This window comes from Lates calcarifer, linkage group LG21 (assembly GCF_001640805.2).
Source record: "Lates calcarifer isolate ASB-BC8 linkage group LG21, TLL_Latcal_v3, whole genome shotgun sequence".
NCBI classification, from domain to species: domain Eukaryota; kingdom Metazoa; phylum Chordata; class Actinopteri; family Centropomidae; genus Lates; species Lates calcarifer.
In genome coordinates, this window is record NC_066853.1 from 4,129,138 (window position 1) to 4,146,680 (window position 17,543).

Sequence of the window (17,543 nt, forward strand, 5' to 3'; positions counted from 1 at the left end):
ACAGCCCAACTCTGAGCTTAACCAACCATAGAAATGTAACACAGTAGCAAACATGACACAACCTCATATCTCATGTCTTATGAAAAACAAATACCACCTATATAAAACCTAAATGCTGCTGTTCCTGGAAGTGGTTTTCAATGTTTTGTTGAGGAGGCCACAAAATGCAGACTTAAGCACTTGTATTTTTCCCTTTCAAAGCGATACTGCATCGAGACACACAATGTCAATTGCCTCACATCCTGCGTGTTGAGAGGAAGTGGGCCAGCCACTCAGATCAGACAGGCAAGCCTCTGTGTTAGTTAACACTTCACTGTCAGAGGAGTGGGGTAGAGAAAAGAGAAGAGCAAGGACCGAGATTTTAATAAAACCTTTAAACAGCAGAAAATGTTACAGAGGGCAGCATCCAATGTGTCAGACAAAGCAAAGAGCTGCAAACCAAAGGTAGGTGAAAATTTAAACAGAAATCTGAATATATGACCAGCGATGTGACATTTTGTAGGAGGCAGAGATGTTCAAATGTCACCTTTCACATAGTCTCTTATAAAATGATGACTGTCCATATAGTTCTTGCTTTTTGCTCTTTTCTTGTACTATGTGCAATCTTACTTGGCAATAAAGTCTGATTCTGATTCTGATTCTGAAGAAACGAGAGACGCAGACAGAGAGAAATTACTGTTCTGACTGAAAATTATCTGTGGGAGTTTGAACTGGTTGTAGCTGAAGTTACTGTATCACATAATTCAATATACACTAAGGGTGTAAGGAGAAACTATACTTACTCATAGTCTAGTTGGCATACTTTGAGGTAATGTATTTCCTAAATTCATTCTCACATTGTAAAACAGATGATGACAATAAAATTCAAACAGTGCAAAAACAGAAAAACTAAAATCAAGGGGAAGAAGTGCTTTAAAACAAAACCCTTCAATTCAGCTGCTGCATTTGTGGACAAAAGAGTAAAATGTGAACCCGTCAGTCAAAGCAGTTGACGCTGCATTAAATCAATCCACAGAAGGCTGTCTAGGACTTCATATTTAACCAGGATTTCCAGGGATTATTCATTTATATAATTATTTTGGTGCTCTGCTGTGGAGATGATGGGGGTTTTGGAGAGATTATAATGACTTTTAGTTTTATGAAAAATTGAAAAAAAAAAAAAAAAAGGAAGAAACAATTAAAACCAAGCCACTGTGATGCAACAGTATAAGTGCATGTCACCAGTGCTGCAAGGACACAGTTGTGTTATTTTATGTAATTATTTACACATTTTTGGACAAATAGTCTCTCAACTGCCACTGAACTGCTACATGGTTTAAAATCTGACCACAAATGCACCACAGGTTTTTTCATTTTGAAACACTCTGAACAGACTATTTGCTGAATATACCCTCATATATATTTATATACTGCAGCTGCTTTCAGTTTACTATTAACTGAAGTTCTTTGTAGCTTTGAACAAAAAATTAGGATCACTTTGGCTTTCCTTAACAGACAGTAAAGTAGAAATAAACAGCTACATTATTGTGTCTATGAGATCCACCTGATGCAGCAGGTTTTAAGGATTTTTAAGCCTTGAAACAGATGAGACAAGCACTCATAAGGACAATGACTTGATATTATGTAATGCTGGTAAATCTTCCTACACAAACCATGCCAGGTGCTTCTGTAACATCTCTTGTCTTTGTTTTTTAATCTTCCCCTCAGCGCTCCACGAGCTTCGGCAGATTTGAGGGCCTCAGACATCATTCATCACCGGCCAAACCAGAGGAAAATGGAACTAATATGGTTTGTAGATGTGTTTGTTTTTATTTTATATGCATAATGACAAGAAGTGTTGATGTAATAGCAAAATAGCATCAGGAGTTAATGGTCAATAACATACCAAGTGGTCCTGTAAAGGCATTGTTCAGAGACGTAAGTGCTGAACAGAAATACAAATAGTTTGGAAAAAAGAAATAAATATGAGTAACTATGGTCTTACTTGTTGTTGTTACTACACTGTATGTACTAAACCAACTCTCTGCACACAGCTCACAGAAGAATGTGAAAGCTCAGAACCACACAAATCAGCTGGACTTGGGAAGAAGATGAAGGCAATTTCACTGACCATGCGCAGAAAAATGGGCAAAAAGCACGCCAAGTCTTTCTCAGAGGAGACGGTGAGTCACTATAACAGAGAAACACACACACACACACACAAACAGCCTCCACTTATTATTTAGTTAGGCTGCTATCAGGCACCATCAATAAAGCCTCTGATTATTTGTACTCATAAATTAGTAATTCAAGGACAAAGATAACAATTTCGTGTAAACCGAACATCAAACATTTATTGTGCACAAATAGTCAAAAACCCCCTTGTTACCTGTCACACACTGTAAAAGTCCAGACTCACTGACAGTCAACATCAGTTACAGCAAACCTGTGCTGTTTTTCTCAAGAGTCTTATCACTTTCATCTCTCACAAACCCACATCCTCTCCAGTGTGATGCTGTTGCTGGCAATATTTAAATGACGCACTTCACTCTGACCTGCTCCAAAAAGTGTCCTCATGCACTTTTCTATTTTACTGTAACACAGATGCGGTGATGAGATGTGAGACAAAATGAAACTTTTACAGCCTACATTTCCACCTGAAGCTTTCTATTTTAGTTTCCTTGTTGTCTTTTACTTTCATATGGACATACTTGATCAGTCCACAGTAGTTTGGATGCTTTTCTACATTTCATCCACAACTGCTAGATGATTTTTCTGTATTATAATAACATGCCTTTCAATTAAAACTGAACATCATTTAATTTTTTCCCTCCAGGGTGATGACCAAGACCCAGAGGCAGAGACAGAGAGCAGCCCTCCAGCTGAGAAAAACTCTGCAAAGACATGCAACTCCTTAGAAAGTCTTTATAGTGGCCAGAGTTCCTCTAGTAAGTATCTGCAGATGCTGTATACACTGTGAAGTTGGACCAGAGAGTAGTGGGTTTAGTCTAAATAGTTTAGATTACCCTAATTGTGTAATCATACTGTGTTGTGTTTATGGGTTCAGGTGGTGTGACCAGTGAGTCCAATGGTTCTGGTCAGAAAGAGAGTGTGAGGCTGGAGGAGGATGGCTCCTACCAGGGACAGTTCTGTGGCAGAGCTCGCGTCCACACAGACTTTGTTCCCAGCCCGTATGACTCAGACTCTCTCAAACTCAAGGTAACACACAGTGTGTGAACACTGCTAGATTATGCAGCCTGATGATGATGTAAAGAACAAAAGTTAAGCAAGTTAAGCAAATATTCAAATCAACCACATCCCGCTGTGATTTTTTTCTCCTAGGCTGGCGACATCATCAATATCATCAGTAAGCCTCCGATGGGCATCTGGACAGGCATGCTAAACAACAAAGTGGGAAACTTCAAGTTCATCTATGTGGACATTTTGGAGGAGGAGGAGGAAGAAGAGGAAGAAGCTCCCAAGATCAGACAACAGAGACTCTGCAAAAGACCACGACCTAAGACGTTGCTGGAGTTACTGGAGCGACTGAATCTGGAGGTGAGGGCAAGAGCCATTCACTTGTTTTAGTCTGGTCATGGGTCAGAAGGTTTTCAGATAGTTAGGATCATAACAGGGGAACAGTTAAAAGAGTAAACACTTGGAAAACATCAACTCCTCTGGTGCTGTAAACCTTATCTAATACAGTGAGGTTAAAACAAGAACAATGTGGATCTGTTGTTTTCAGTGGCCAGAAAATACCACAAACATACAAAATCATTCTGCAGATACTAAGAAATCCTTTTGAATTTCTCTGAACGTCCCACTGAAATGTTACCAGACTTTCACAATTTAACCTCAAAAATAAAAAGGTGAAACACCTGCTGTTATGCACTCTCTGTGAGTCACATGTGGAACCTGTACCATACTTTTATGAACACTTTGAACCACACATGATGTGAAACCTGATGTGGGATTTTTATGGAGGTGTACAGTATATTGATGTCAGTGAAAACAGCACTGTTGGTTTTTGTAGGAGTATGCCAATGCCCTGCTGCTAAATGGCTACCAGACGGTGGAGGACCTCATGCACCTGCAGGAGAAACACCTGATAGAGCTGAATGTCAAAGACCCCGAGCACAGACGCAGACTTCTCGCTGCTGCTGAATGCCGCTACACAGAAGGTGAGGAACACGCCAAACTGTGAACCAATCAGACGTTTATGACAGCTCACTAACATCTGATGAATTAACTAGTGAAATTATCAACTGAAATGCTCATTAAGGCATCTGTAAGAGTTAATGGAGAATGAACTCTGAGATCCCTGTATACTAGCCTTCTATTATCATGAGGAGGGTTATTTTGCAACATGCCATGCCACTGCACACTATTCTACATAATCCTTTACTTAATAACAATAATTGACCATTTTAAGATAATCCTTTATTAGTCCCACAATGGGGAAATTTACAATTTTATCACAGCAGCACAGTACTAATAATGTTTATTAATTGATTTTATAAAATATATTGTTGTGAAATAAATGTACAAACAGTTTCTAATGATCACCATCTTGGTTAAAACTTATCTGTTCGTTCATCACTGGTTTAGAACAAAGACTGAGATGTTTCCTTGCTTTAAAATGTAAAATAGCAGGTGGAAACAGAGACATTTGTGCCACGCTGAATAGAAATATATCCTGCACACTGTGAGAGGCTTATCAGTGATTTCCTGTTACTCAGATTGAAAGTGCTTAAGAGGGCAGAAGTTGTTCCTGTAATCTGATGTCTTGAAGCAGAGGGCTGATTAACGCACAGCCCTGAATGAAAACCAAAACCTCTTTCCAACATGAAAAAGGAACAATGTGCACTGACTAGTTTTGTTCAGGCCGTTCATGTTTTATTGAATACGACTTAAGTAGATATGTACAAGGCAAATTAAAGGTCACTGTAATTGTTGTGCTTGGGTGACAGTTTGACTAAACAGATGGCAGCGGCTGCAGCGTGACCCTGCCAAGCTTGTTGACTCACATGAGACGTCAGTAATTTAATCAAGCTGAACTCCATTAGGTTAGTGCTTTGGCAACCTGGACATGAGGATTAGTAGCTTCTGTCAGGGAGGTAGAAATATTAAAGAATGGTATTTTTACTCTGTAAGAGTAGAAAATAAAAGTCAACGAGGACATTTAAGGTGTTTTGTGCTGCTTTTAGTTATAGGTCACACCTGCAGAAATTATTTCAGTATTTGGGTCATTTTACCATTCATGGTTAGCCAACAACACAGCTGTTTTTACATTAACTTTAGCAATAACAATCTTTAATATGAGGATTAATGTAGCCTACATTACTTTCCCTGTAATAGAAATAAACTAAAACTGTCTAAGGGCATCAACATTTCACTTCTAAATATGGGTTAGGTAGGTTAATTTCCAATTTGATACAGATTTTATTTTCTCTCATGCGGTTGGAAACAGGAAATTGTAATATTCTGACATTTAAATGAATTCCATTTGGTTTGCGGCCGCAGGTGATGATGTCAGAGATGCGGAGGAGCACAAATCTTCCCACAGCCCACAGGAAGAAGACAGCGACTGTCCCAGAGACTCGGGTTGCTTCATCCCATCTGAATGTTCAGACAGCAAAGAGGACGCAGAGCAGCTCACAGAAGCTGTGGATTCATAACGTGCTCATTTTTCAGATGGATACTTTGACATTTGGAATTCAAAGTTGGGTATTTTTGTCATGTTAATATCCTTTAACAAGCTTTTTATACTAAAAGTCATCTTATCCGTCTTTGTCACTTTATCACGATAATAATCAAATTTTAAGTTTTGAGCTCTGGATGGTTTTTTATTATTGTTGTTGAAGAGGTGACATCTCATTGATTTAATGTCACTTGTATTTATTGCATTCTAAATCTTTCAGTGTTATTGCGTAATGCCTTTATTTAATTTTTTACCTTTCTCATCACATCCAATCTCAATTCAATATTCAGTGTAATATTTTCTTTTCCTGTGAATGACATAATATTGTTCAACGAATGCTTTTGAAAAGTAGTGTCTGGGTTTGAACAGTGCAGATTCTGATCTTGCCTATAATGTATACTGTACACGAAAATGTATGTTATTTTGTGTGTATGTGTGTGAATGAGAGAGCATGTGAGAGAGAGTGTGTGTGAAAGAATTCATCTGTTCATCACAAATTTTTGTAAATAAAATTAAAGAAATACAATTAAATATGACTTTTGTTGCTGTCATTTGGAATTATTTCACCTACCACTACAGGGCCTGATATATGACTGGTGGATGCATTATTAGCCATGAACAAATGATGATTTGTAATTTGATGATAACAAAGTAATTATATTATCACATTTATTGTAATTAAATGTTTAAATACTTTTCAAATATAATCTCCATGTATGATTAAATATCATTTTCTATGTTTGATTTGATAATTTGATTCGTTTTATATGAAATTTATTATGAATAAAGGTTTATTTTTCTACTTTAACCTAAATTATTATTCAATATATTATTTTCCTTATTTTTTATTTTTTCAATTGTATTTCGTTTTTAAACGTTCAATTTTGATTTCAACATTTTTTTTGTTTGTTTTTTTGTATTTTACCTGGCCCTGCGTGGTTGGCTGCTGAGAAAACGGACACGTCACGTAACTTTCGTTTACGTCACTTGTCGCTAGCGTTGATGGGAGCTGTAGTACAGAGCTAAAATCTGCTGCGCCATTGTGACGTTGACCGTGTATGCCGCAAACTACATTACCCAGTAGCCACAAGGAGTCATGTAATGTTGACGTGTATTTTGCTGGTAGTCTGAAAATTTCTATTTCGCATCATCCAGCTGTGACACACGGACATAATTTAACCGCAACTTGAACAGTTTTTACCGACATATCGTACATTTTCAGCGGCGTGTGGCCTCGCAACAGTCAGTGACGATGTCCGGAGAAATTTCAATGATTGGTAAGTTGAAGGAGAGTTATTTTACCCTGGTAATTAACCGGTAACCGGATGCTAACACATGAGCTAACTGGTTCGGTCCACCTGTACTTTAATACGCGTGTTGTTACCGGTCCACAGGTTCGGTGATCCTGGCCCTGTTCCTGGCCGGCTATCTGGGCCAGCAGTACTTACCTCCCCCGAAACCCAAAGTGATCGGCCTGGACCTGGGTACCACCTTCTGCTCTGTGGGCGTCTTCCACCCGGGCAGCGGAGAAGTGGAGGTGATAGCGGATGAGGAGGGGAAGAAGAGCATCCCCAGCGCCGTCTCCTTCACCACCACTGCGGTGCTGGCCGGACACGAAGCCGTGGACCTCGCCGACACCAACCCTCAAAACACCATCTACGATGCCAAGAGGTTTATCGGGAAGATATTTGAGCCGGAGGTCATGGAGCAGGAGAGTGCTCGGTACCCGTTTAAGGTGAGTTATGCTGGGGTTGGTGGGTTGGTGGGTGAGCGGTGGCAGCTTGGTCTCCTCCAGTTACAGGCAGGTTCAATTCAGTCCAGAATGAAACACATAACAGAGAGAAGCATTATATCTTCACTTCTTACTAACGAAATATATTTATATATTTTTGTTTGAGATTTGTCCAAAGCAGCATAAGCAGTGAAATTTTTAACAAAATCATTTTAATATATTGCTCATTACTTACCCATGTACTGAGATCTCTTGATCCTTTCTCTGTGCTCCCCTCCTTCAGGTTATTAACAACAATGGAAGTGCAGAGTTTCTCATCTCCACCAACCATACCTTCACCGTGAGCCCAGAGTACATCGGCTCCAGGCTGTTGCTGAAGATGAGGAAGATGGCTGAGAAACAGCTGGGCGTGCCCATCCAGAAAGCCGTCATCTCTGTGCCTGCGGAGTTTGACGAGAGACAGAGGAACTACACTGTCAGGGCTGCCAACCTTGCTGGTCAGTTCATTTAAAGATGATGCTGAATCATCTCCTAGTGAGTCTTTTGACTAAATTGCACACCAGGATCCATAATATCTTTTCTTCCGCAGAGTAATCAAATATACATGCTACACACAACATTAGTAACATAGCTGGCATAATGTACACACTAACTTGTCACTGTTTTGCAGGCTTAGAGATCCTGCGTGTGATCAATGAGCCCACGGCTGCAGCCATGGCCTACGGCCTGCACAAGGTGGACGTCTTTAACGTGCTGGTGGTCGATCTCGGGGGAGGAACCCTGGATGTGTCTCTGCTCAACAAACAGGGAGGCATGTTCCTCACTAGAGCCATGGCAGGTAGGTGCTTCACTGCTTCTGTAATAAGAGAGAGGACGTGATATGAACCCACCGGTGTGTGAAAAAGCAGCTTTAACTTTTGTTGCACAGCAAAGGCTTAAGAGCATTGTCTTTTAGTCTGTGCTCTCTTCTTCCTGATTTAAGTGGATTCATCAGCTGAAAGAGAACAGAACACTGTTATTGAGTAGATTTTTTTGCAGGAAATAACAAGCTGGGAGGCCAAGATTTCAGCCAGAGGTTGCTCCAGTACACCACAGAGCGAGTCCAACAGGAGTTTGGTGTTCCACCAACCCTCAAAGAGGACATCCACCATCTCCGACAGGCCGTGGAAGCTGCCAAGCTCAACCTCACCCTCCAACCCAGCGTCACCATCATGGTGCCACTGCACCTTCAGACCAGCGGCAGCTCACCTGAAGGTGCTGCTCCTGCTACGGTTCACTTCCAGGCGATGATCACTCGGGAGCTGTTTGAGGAGCTGAACGAGGACCTTTTCCAGAAGATTCTGGCTCCTGTTAAGACGGTGTTGGCTGAGGGACACCTAGAGAAAGAGGATGTGGATGAAATTGTTCTGGTCGGAGGGTCCACCAGGATACCACGGATCAGGAGGCTGATTAGTGAGTTCTTTGGGAAGGAGCCCAACACATCAGTAGACCCTGACCTGGCTGTGGTAACAGGTGTGGCCATTCAGGCTGGCATCATGGGCGGCTCCTGGCCTTTGCAAGTGAGCGCTATAGAAATCCCCAACAGACACCTGCGTAAGACGAACTTTAGCTAGACTTCATTAAATTTATTCATTAAGATAAAACAGATGCCACAGAGTCTTGCCAGGGATTCCTAACTGTGTCTCACTTCTCTAATGTGCTTAATTTAACATCTGCTGATGTGAGAACATGCACAACAAAAATCACTGTCACCTAAATGGAGACATGCAAGACATTCAGGTTTTGGACTCTTCTTATACTTCCTTGTTTGTCAAAGGTGGCAATAGCAAACAAACAAAAAAGTGCTGATCATGTATTGAAACATACCAATGTTCCTCTTTGACAGATAGTGACTGATAACATCTGGAGAAGTGAAGAGTCTTGTTCTCTATCTCACAGTGACGGCTGCATTTGTTGCACACAGAGTTTCAGCAGTGGTAACACTGTGAGACTCAGATGAAATGTGAATAAGACACTTCTCTGTTGTGTATCTACTATATATTCAGCTTCACTGATGATGACTAGTTGTGGTAGATACATTAATGGTGTTCAATTCAGGGAACAACCACTCACTTAAAGGACTTAAAGACTAGCCAGTACATCTTCAGCTATTTATTTATTTATTCCTGTTAACAGTATGTGTGTGTGTGTAAGTATGTTGAGTTCAGGTGTCTTGCAGGCCTTTAATGTGTTTTCACATCTTTCCATCAAAGGCTGACACACAGTGTGCTTGTGCCTTTTTAGAAAGCTGCTATATTGATTGATTGAACTGCTGCAGGTTAGTGGTTCTGACAGAGGCCTTTGTCCAGGTCCCTGAGATGTCCACTGGAAGTTACTGGGACAGAGAGACACCTCAGTGCAAAGACATAGATTAATTTATTTAAAACTAACACACTGCAGTATGAACTCATAAATAAGGTATCGTGGTGAGGTGCAGAGTACCCAGCTAACCGATGACAGTGCATGTTGGAGAAAGCCTTAATATTCATACAGTACTGTAAATCACTAGTATCATTAACCCTCCCTTTGAATAGAATACACGTCAGATAATTTGCATCTGAACAAGATGGAGGAGACATGCTCAGTGCCACATTTTGAGGACTTCCACTTGTTCCTCAGCTTACACTTTTTTATGCAGTAGCACATGCTTTATTTACATGGCAATGACTTGCACACTTAAAATAATTGTGATGCACGTGAGAGTTGCTTTTGCTGCTGTAGGTAGAGAGGGTCAACTCTGGCAGTCCCGCAGAAGGACCAAAGCTTTGCTTACTGGTGCCTTGTGTATTTGATATAGAGAAATGTGTTACTGTCACATACAGGATGTTTGATCAGAGTGCCTGAGACTTGACACATCTGTTAAATACTTTAGTGTTAAGAAAATGAGTTTCACTTGCACTTATTCTGGTGGACAGTAGGCTGGTTATTGTACATCCACCATGGAAGTTAATTTCCATCTCTATTTCAAAATTCTGTATTTTTCTTTGGAAATATAAAACCCAGAACTCTGCGTATCTTAAGTACACATGGTCCAGTGAGTATTACCATTCCCCACCATTCCTTTAAAGCTATCACAACTGTTCTTTTTTGCCAAACATCATGAGATGATGTATATTTTATTTTCTGTATACAAATGATGTATCTCTCATGTTGTAACTGAGATCTTAATGTAAGAGACTTCAGTTAAGATGAAGCAAATTTGAGGCTATGCTGTTTGCATTTGTTACTGTATGAACAGTTTCAGTCCCTGTGGAAAAAGGGAGATTGAAAAAAACTACAAGACTAGGATCTATTTTTGTATTGTAAGATTTACTCATTGTCAGAGTCTAGCCACCTGAAAATAACAAAAAGTTAAATTGCTATGACCTATTAAAACTGCATTTCTCAACAACTCCACTGTCTGTTTATTTTGAGAAAAAGTCTAACTAGGTCTACTTATGTAGGTTCCTCCACGACCTACTTAAAGTACCTCTCCAGGTATTGAGAGTGATGCTGCGGTTCCTGAGGGTTTTTACTGATCTTTAACCTTAGAATTCTCAAGGAAAGTTTTAATCGTACGTCCTTGTATGAATTCTATTGCAGATATCCAGAATTAACTTACTGGATATCTGCAATAAAGCCCAGAAGTGACATCATTTGTCCTTGGAAGAATGATGTCGTGGATATCTGAAATGTTCTTTTTGACTAGGAAGATAATGCAGTACATACAATTAAATGTAAAACAGCTATTTGTACTTCTTAAGGATTTAAAGATATCTGAACTTTGACTAGGAGAAATAAAGTTTAGATATCTTGAAGTACAGTTTCAACAAGTAAGAACATGATTGTGGATATCTCTAACTACCATTCTGACAAATACGAATATTATTTTGACTTATTTGCTAGAGAAATGGTATAATGGCTGTCTAAAATATAACTGCTTTTGTTAAAGCCTACAATCTAATTGTAGGTATCCATAATGACATTTTTACAAGTCATAATGTATTTTTTTGGCTATTCAAAATGACATTATGGATATCTGGAACGATTTTTCATTTTGAATATCTGATATATCTGAAATGAAAATTATGACTGGTAACTGGATAATTGTAGATATCTGAAATGGGAGTTTTTCCTGCTGAGAATTTTATTGCAGATATCCAGAGCAGCCTGAACAAAATCATTTGTCCGAGGAAGAATGACACTGGATATCTGAAATGTTATCTCTGCATGGAAAGAGTTTAATTACAGATATCTGCAATACATATCCAGTCTAGATATGAAATGTTAAAAATGTTCCCAGGTGTCACCAATATATCACATTCACAAGACTGAGAGTGACCTTGGTCTTTAACCTTTGACAATCAAAACGTCATTAGTTCATCCCTGAGTCCAAGTAAACATTTTGCAGAAATATCGCGTTCACAAAAATGTGGCGGACGGACGGACGGACGGACAAAATAATGCCTTCGGCCACGTTGTGGAGGCATAAAAACAACAGGAGACAAAGCCAGTGAAATTAAAAATAAAATTGAAAAAAAATCACAATTAAACAGAACAAAACACCATTGAGAAACTTATGTATTAGAAGACTTTTTTAATGTTTACTTCTGAGGCACAGTAATACCCAAAGAAAGAAAGTCAACACAAAAGGCAATCAGTTTCTTGACCCTGTGCTGCCTGCTGCGATACCTGTAGTGTCCCTTCACTTTGCTTGGAGCTTTATTTTCACATTTAGCACCCACTTCATTTTCCTTACAGGTTTCAGTTTTACACCAGAAACCAACATTAAGATGTGTTTTGTTTGTCAGCACTACAATACCACAGACTTAAACTGCAATCCAGAGGCTGTGTCGGAAGTGAAATGACTTCCATCATGACCAGACTATTGCTGCTATAGTTTGTTTGAATGTAATTCTTAGTTGGCTGGAGCATCTCTCACATTGGTTCACCTTTTATGTACAATAACACACTCAACATAGCACTGCACACAGGGTAAAAAATACATATCCAATCAGGATACACACAATACACCGTACACGTCTTTTAAAAAAAGAAACATAATCCATAACACATTCACATTAGCCATAAAAAGACAGCACAAATCTCCACCCCAAACCACTGTCACCAGTTCTTCTTCTGGTTACACACTGGGAGCACAGCTCACACAAATCATCTGATACGATCATTACTATAACATGCACTGATCAGAAGTAGGGCAGAGGGTTCATTCAGCCTCTATCAAAATAATTATCTTACATACACCATGTGAATATTTCACCTGGAGGAGAAGGCAGGACTTCTGTAAACAGCTTGTTTGTGTTTTTTGTTTTTCTCTTTAAATATAAATATTAATGTACTATTATGAACAACAGCACAGTGGAGTGCTGACAGAAGGCAAGAGCATACTGAGCTATTAAGCTTTTTATCTCATGCTGCAATAAAGGATTTTAAAAAGCCTTGTTAAAAAGAAATTCATCTGCTAAGAGCAGAATATCATTTACAGTGCTAAAAATAATAAACTGCTTTGGAAAATTAGCTTCAAAGTAAAGAATCTGGAAAATTGTCTTGGATGGGGGAGGCCTCTTGGACATTTAATGATGTGAGAGGAGGCCATAGATTTGGCGAATTCTGTCAATAAAAAGTGCATGTAGTCCCCTGTATGTCTGACAAGCAAAAACCCTATATACAGAATGTACACAAAGCAAGTGGGTGGTTGTTTTCTCCCGTCAGATACAACAGTCTGTCAGTTAATCAGTAGGACAGAGGAGGAGATCAGACCTCAGACTGACTAAAACAGGAATGATTTGAACACTGAGTGTTGTCGTCTCCGTCTCACCGCAGCAGATTCACACAGGCTTGGTTCCAATCACTGGCTGATGCCCTGATTGGTGTAGTAGTCGTAGCCATTGTCCGCATACAGCTCCTCAGCACTGCCAACTCCATTCCCTACCTCTGGAGGGCGCCAAAGGATTGAAACAAAACAGTCAGTAAACTGCAATACAACCTCTCGCAACAATTTGCATGAAAACTCACCTTTGGTCAATAAGTTAATAAAGGAAAGGGAATAATAGAGAGTAGAGTTGAATTTAAAAATGAGAAAATGATGAAGAGCAACAATCAGGTAGCACTTACATGGCTTACCTTTCACCCCCAGCACTAGAGGCTGTCTAGACAGACTGGGGCATCTATAAGCTCCCCTACACATAACGTTGTCTCCACTGGGAGGAGTGTGGGGGAGATTTGGTGCATGAAGCGATGGATGAAGGGGAGAGGGGCAAAGTGGGCAGAGAGGTGGCAGGTAATGAGGGATGCAATGGATTTAAAAAAGAAGAAGTCACTGCTGGCGGAGGAGATGGAGAGGAGGTAGGATGGACAGGAGGTGGTGCACATCACACACGAAGGATGGAGGAGGCAGGTGGCTACTGGGGCTGACCTTAAACAGGGAAGAGAGGAAGAGGTGGAAGAGGAGGAGCGAGAACATTCACAGATACTCAGATGCATGCTGGGATGGAGTGACATGCTACTAGAGGCACCTGAAACTCAAGAAGGCTTACTCATCTTCAAGTGTGAGATTGTTTTTGTAAAATCAGGAAATCAAATCCCAAAAAAAAAAAATGCAGTACAAAGAGAGGAATTTGTTTTTGAGATCAGGCGCCCATTTAAAGAACAAGAAGAACACACTACGGCACATCACAGGCTGGAAAATGTACTGTATTTACCCCTCTCACCTCTGTGCGAGAGCCTTACCAGAAAAGATAAGTTTCTCCTTCATGACACTGATGTCCCGACTGGACCTCCTGACTGCTGCGCTCAGCATGATCTGCTCAGGGTTGTAGCTGCGCATACCGCTCATCCGATACCTGCAGGGTCACATGTTAGGTCAGGAATCACCTTGACACAGCGAGGATATTACTAATTACTGCTGCCTCTGCTTGCAATATGCAGTTTTGGGTCTAGTTTAGGTCTACTATGGTAACATTTTACTCTTCACCAGGAGATGAGTGGTTGTATTGTCCAATCAGTGAAAGTTATTTTTCACAACCTGACAACCCTGAAGTTGTTCTTATCAATGGCTGAAAATTGATCTAATAAGCATTAATGAATAACTAATTAACCATTAATAAAGCAATTACAACATCTACAGCCTTTATAAATGGTGTCTTATTAGAAAGTGGTACCAAAATATGTCATATATTATTATTATTTTAGTATGTACATTACTAGAGCTAAGTTTTAAAAAAATTAAATGTTAAGCATTTTTCATGCATGTGCTGTATGTGTACAGGAAATTTCTTCTGAATAATCACAAGGACAAAACATTTTGCTCTACTCTGAAATATTACGGCAGTGTTCGGTTAATCAACATTTTTCAGCTGTACAGAAGATCACTCCTTCGCTCCAAGTCAAGACTCATCAGTCAAACCAGAGAAACTCATTTCCTGTATGTGAAAATGACTTCCTAGTTTTAATGAACAGCCTTAACTTCAATTAACTTAACTGAGGAGCATTAGTCACAATAAACCATGACTAATGCACAGAGGCATCGAGGAACAGAAATGCAAACAAGCGAGGCTTTAGTTCATCAGCATCAATAAAAGCCAATCCTGAGGCACTTTCCCTGATGAATGCATATGTGTAGTTCATTTTGGACATTTAGTCGTTTGGCTTAATGAGATGGTAATAAATTCAAAATCTCACAGGGACGTAATGCTGTGGATATTTTGTGCTGTGTGGGTGGAACATTTTGTTCAGGCCACAGAGATGCAGACGAGAGCTCGTCCCTCTAGAGGGAAGTGGCAGCAGTGCTTTCCAACGATTCAGGTGAGATAGTGAAAGAGAAAATAAAGACAGTGGAAGTAAGGTGGAGAGAAAAATCTGATGGAGATGATAACATAATAAAGAGAGCAACAAAAAAGAGAGAGAGAATGGAAAAAAGAGAGAAGGCAAAGAATGCCTCAAACAAAAGAACGATGGATACAGACACTGAAAGAGGGTGAAAAGAGAGAAGACTTTGGGTCAGGAGAGGCGACCCAGTTACCTGATCATGTGATAGCTGAGAGAAGATGCCAGAATGCAGCAGAGGAGGAGAAGAGCATGCACATCAGGCAGAGGAGAGAGGACGAGGAAGGAGAGACGAAAGGACAAAAAAGGACAAAAGAGGGCAGGAGACAAGAGAGGTCAGTTTAGAAGCCAGCAGAAGCTACTGTAGAGCTTGACAAAGCAGAGCAGAGCCTTCACCAGATCACTGAAACCAAATAATACAAATTTCACTGTCCTCCATCCCAGAAACCACAGGAGGACAGGCCATCTGTTTCAAAAACAATACCACACTCTCCAACAGAGGAACAGAAATACTGGAGGATGTGAAGGGTTTACACACTTTAGCTAGGAGAAGACATGCTCATAACAAAGAACATCTTCTCTGTGATACCACAGAGGTAGGAGGGGAGGGGGCATCAGAAATACATCATTACAGCTTATAAAAATCACACAACAAAAAAAGGCTCTTTAAGAACTATGTTTACTTTCCAGCCGTTCCTTTAAAGGTTGCTACAGCAAAACCATTAAAAAAGGATGATTTATGAGCTGTCCATGTGTTCGAGACAGAGATGCTAATTAGCAGTAATTACTGCTGTGTGCTCATGTGTGTTTGAATGTGAGAGCGCACAACAGGAGACACACAAACACACACAAAGCAAGAAAAGAACATCATCTGCTTTTCTCCTCATTCACCAGCAGAAAAATGGAGAAACATTAATTCTTGCGTAAGCTCTCACTTTAGTGACTGGACTACAGTTACATCACTGTATGTACTTACTTCTGGAAAATGAATATTCCTATGACTACAGCAAAGGAGATGAGGTCTGCAGACACCCACATTAGGCAGTATTCATGTGGTCCCTAGAAACACACACACAATTTTTCTAAGTCAGGATTTTCCCCTCACATTTCATTTCAGTATCCACCACTGGATGGCGGCACATGTCAACAATACAGTCTTATGTGAGAAGCAGTGTTGAAATGAGGTGTACAATACTCCTGCAAATTAATAAAATGTATTCAGTGTTATTTAAATGGAAGAATCAAGCAACTTCACACTTATTTGGCCTTAATAAGACACAATGGCAGATTTCATTAGACTTAGATTCACAGTTCAAGCTAACAGACAGTACTACAGACAGCCTAAACTCTTCCTGAACCACAGCAGGGGGGCCCAGGTCTCATCCACATGTTGTCATGTAGAGCTCCTGTATGGCTGCACAGACGGGGAGACCAGGCTGACCAGGTGAAACGATACCATAGAGGCACAGCGTGGGTGTTGCCCATGTTGAGAGGTTTTCGGGAGAGACAACTAAACTAGAGAGCTGTGAGTCATACTACAGGATATGCTACAGCAATGATGCTCGTCTTTCTACTGTCCTGGGACTTCAGATGGGTGTTGGAAAGTAATAGGAGAGCATGATCAGCGCAGGAAATAAGCGCACTAGATGAGCTCAGCTGAAAGCTACTGTCCCTTGTTGATATCACCTGGTAAAATCCAATTTAGTCACGCAGAGGAGAAGCAGCTGAAGGAGAGAAGACAGGTTGAAGAGGCACATAAAAATGCCTTGACAATGAGCTTATAGCCAGCACAAAGATATATACAACGCAAACACCTAGATCAATTTAAGTGTTTCAAACAAGAGATGTGGCAGGTAAAGAAACAGAGCAACACTTTTGCATTTTGAAAAACAGAACCGTAACCTGATCGTATCTATATGATCAAGAATCAAGAATCTCAACAACTGTGACTGATGACAAAGAAAAAAGTGACAGGCAAAGAACAAGAACAAACTATACAGTATTTGACAAATTCTTACCATGAGCCAGATGGGGTAAGGCACCTTTTTGAGGATATGCGGGGCCTCTGATGAGACTGAAGACACCCCGCTGCACCAGAGCACAGAGTACAGCCAGGGCTCGTTGACAGTGTAGAGGGTGAGGTTGATGTGACTCTCGGAGAAGTTACTAAAACCAGTCGTGCACACATTCATATACATTATTTCAATATAATCCAAGTGTTAAGGTGTTGGCCTGATAACATGCAGGTTTGTGTGTGTATGCTCCCAC

General features: G+C 40.2%; 3 protein-coding genes across 6 annotated transcripts in view; 2 read left to right on the forward strand and 1 right to left on the reverse strand.

The window, feature by feature from the left end:
* The first annotated feature begins 256 nt into the window (after positions 1-256).
* samsn1a (SAM domain, SH3 domain and nuclear localisation signals 1a) lies at positions 257-6,216 on the forward strand. 2 transcript variants are annotated; one of them, XM_051065456.1, is made up of 8 exons: positions 257-444; positions 1,708-1,788; positions 2,034-2,162; positions 2,816-2,927; positions 3,041-3,198; positions 3,322-3,537; positions 4,013-4,160; positions 5,503-6,216. In XM_051065456.1, the coding sequence occupies exons 1-8, from the start codon at positions 388-390 to the stop codon at positions 5,655-5,657; spliced, it is 1,056 nt and encodes a 351-aa protein (XP_050921413.1). In that variant the 5' UTR covers positions 257-387; the 3' UTR covers positions 5,658-6,216. The 2 variants fall into 2 exon arrangements, with proteins under 2 accessions (XP_050921413.1, XP_050921414.1); XM_051065457.1 differs by having other exon boundaries at positions 258-444; positions 3,047-3,198.
* Positions 6,217-6,764: 548 nt separating this feature from the next.
* hspa13 (heat shock protein 70 family, member 13) lies at positions 6,765-10,842 on the forward strand. Its single transcript, XM_018698943.2, has 5 exons — positions 6,765-6,957; positions 7,075-7,415; positions 7,696-7,909; positions 8,083-8,250; positions 8,451-10,842. Exons 1-5 carry the CDS (start codon positions 6,933-6,935, stop codon positions 9,023-9,025), a joined length of 1,323 nt encoding a protein of 440 aa, XP_018554459.1. The 5' UTR covers positions 6,765-6,932; the 3' UTR covers positions 9,026-10,842.
* Positions 10,843-12,007: 1,165 nt separating this feature from the next.
* gdpd5b (glycerophosphodiester phosphodiesterase domain containing 5b) overlaps positions 12,008-17,543 on the reverse strand; it is a 43,645-nt gene continuing 38,109 nt past the window's right edge. The window contains exons 13-17 of one of the 3 annotated variants that reach the window (XR_007808867.1): positions 17,294-17,441; positions 16,252-16,334; positions 14,181-14,293; positions 13,575-13,866; positions 12,008-13,385 (exon numbers count right to left, since the gene is read on the reverse strand). Coding sequence is in view for 1 of the 3 variants with exons in the window: in XM_018698921.2 (XP_018554437.1) it covers positions 13,300-13,385; positions 14,181-14,293; positions 16,252-16,334; positions 17,294-17,441 (430 nt within the window). In the remaining 2 variants the exon portion in view is untranslated. Of the gene's footprint in view, positions 13,386-13,565; positions 13,867-14,180; positions 14,294-16,251; positions 16,335-17,293; positions 17,442-17,543 lie in introns of all 3 variants that reach the window. The other 2 variants (XR_007808868.1, XM_018698921.2) reach the window with 2 other exon arrangements.

Bases quoted from the DNA above. Each gene is read 5' to 3' on its own strand.
- samsn1a (XM_051065456.1), top strand. From the start codon at position 388: ATGTTACAGAGGGCAGCATCCAATGTGTCAGACAAAGCAAAGAGCTGC. The intron at 2,163-2,815 runs GTGAGTCACTAT...TTTTCCCTCCAG, and splicing joins AGTCTTTCTCAGAGGAGACG to GGTGATGACCAAGACCCAGA. The intron at 3,538-4,012 runs GTGAGGGCAAGA...TGGTTTTTGTAG, and splicing joins TGGAGCGACTGAATCTGGAG to GAGTATGCCAATGCCCTGCT.
- hspa13 (XM_018698943.2), top strand. From the start codon at position 6,933: ATGTCCGGAGAAATTTCAATGATTG. The intron at 7,416-7,695 runs GTGAGTTATGCT...CCCCTCCTTCAG, and splicing joins GTGCTCGGTACCCGTTTAAG to GTTATTAACAACAATGGAAG. The intron at 7,910-8,082 runs GTCAGTTCATTT...ACTGTTTTGCAG, and splicing joins CAGGGCTGCCAACCTTGCTG to GCTTAGAGATCCTGCGTGTG.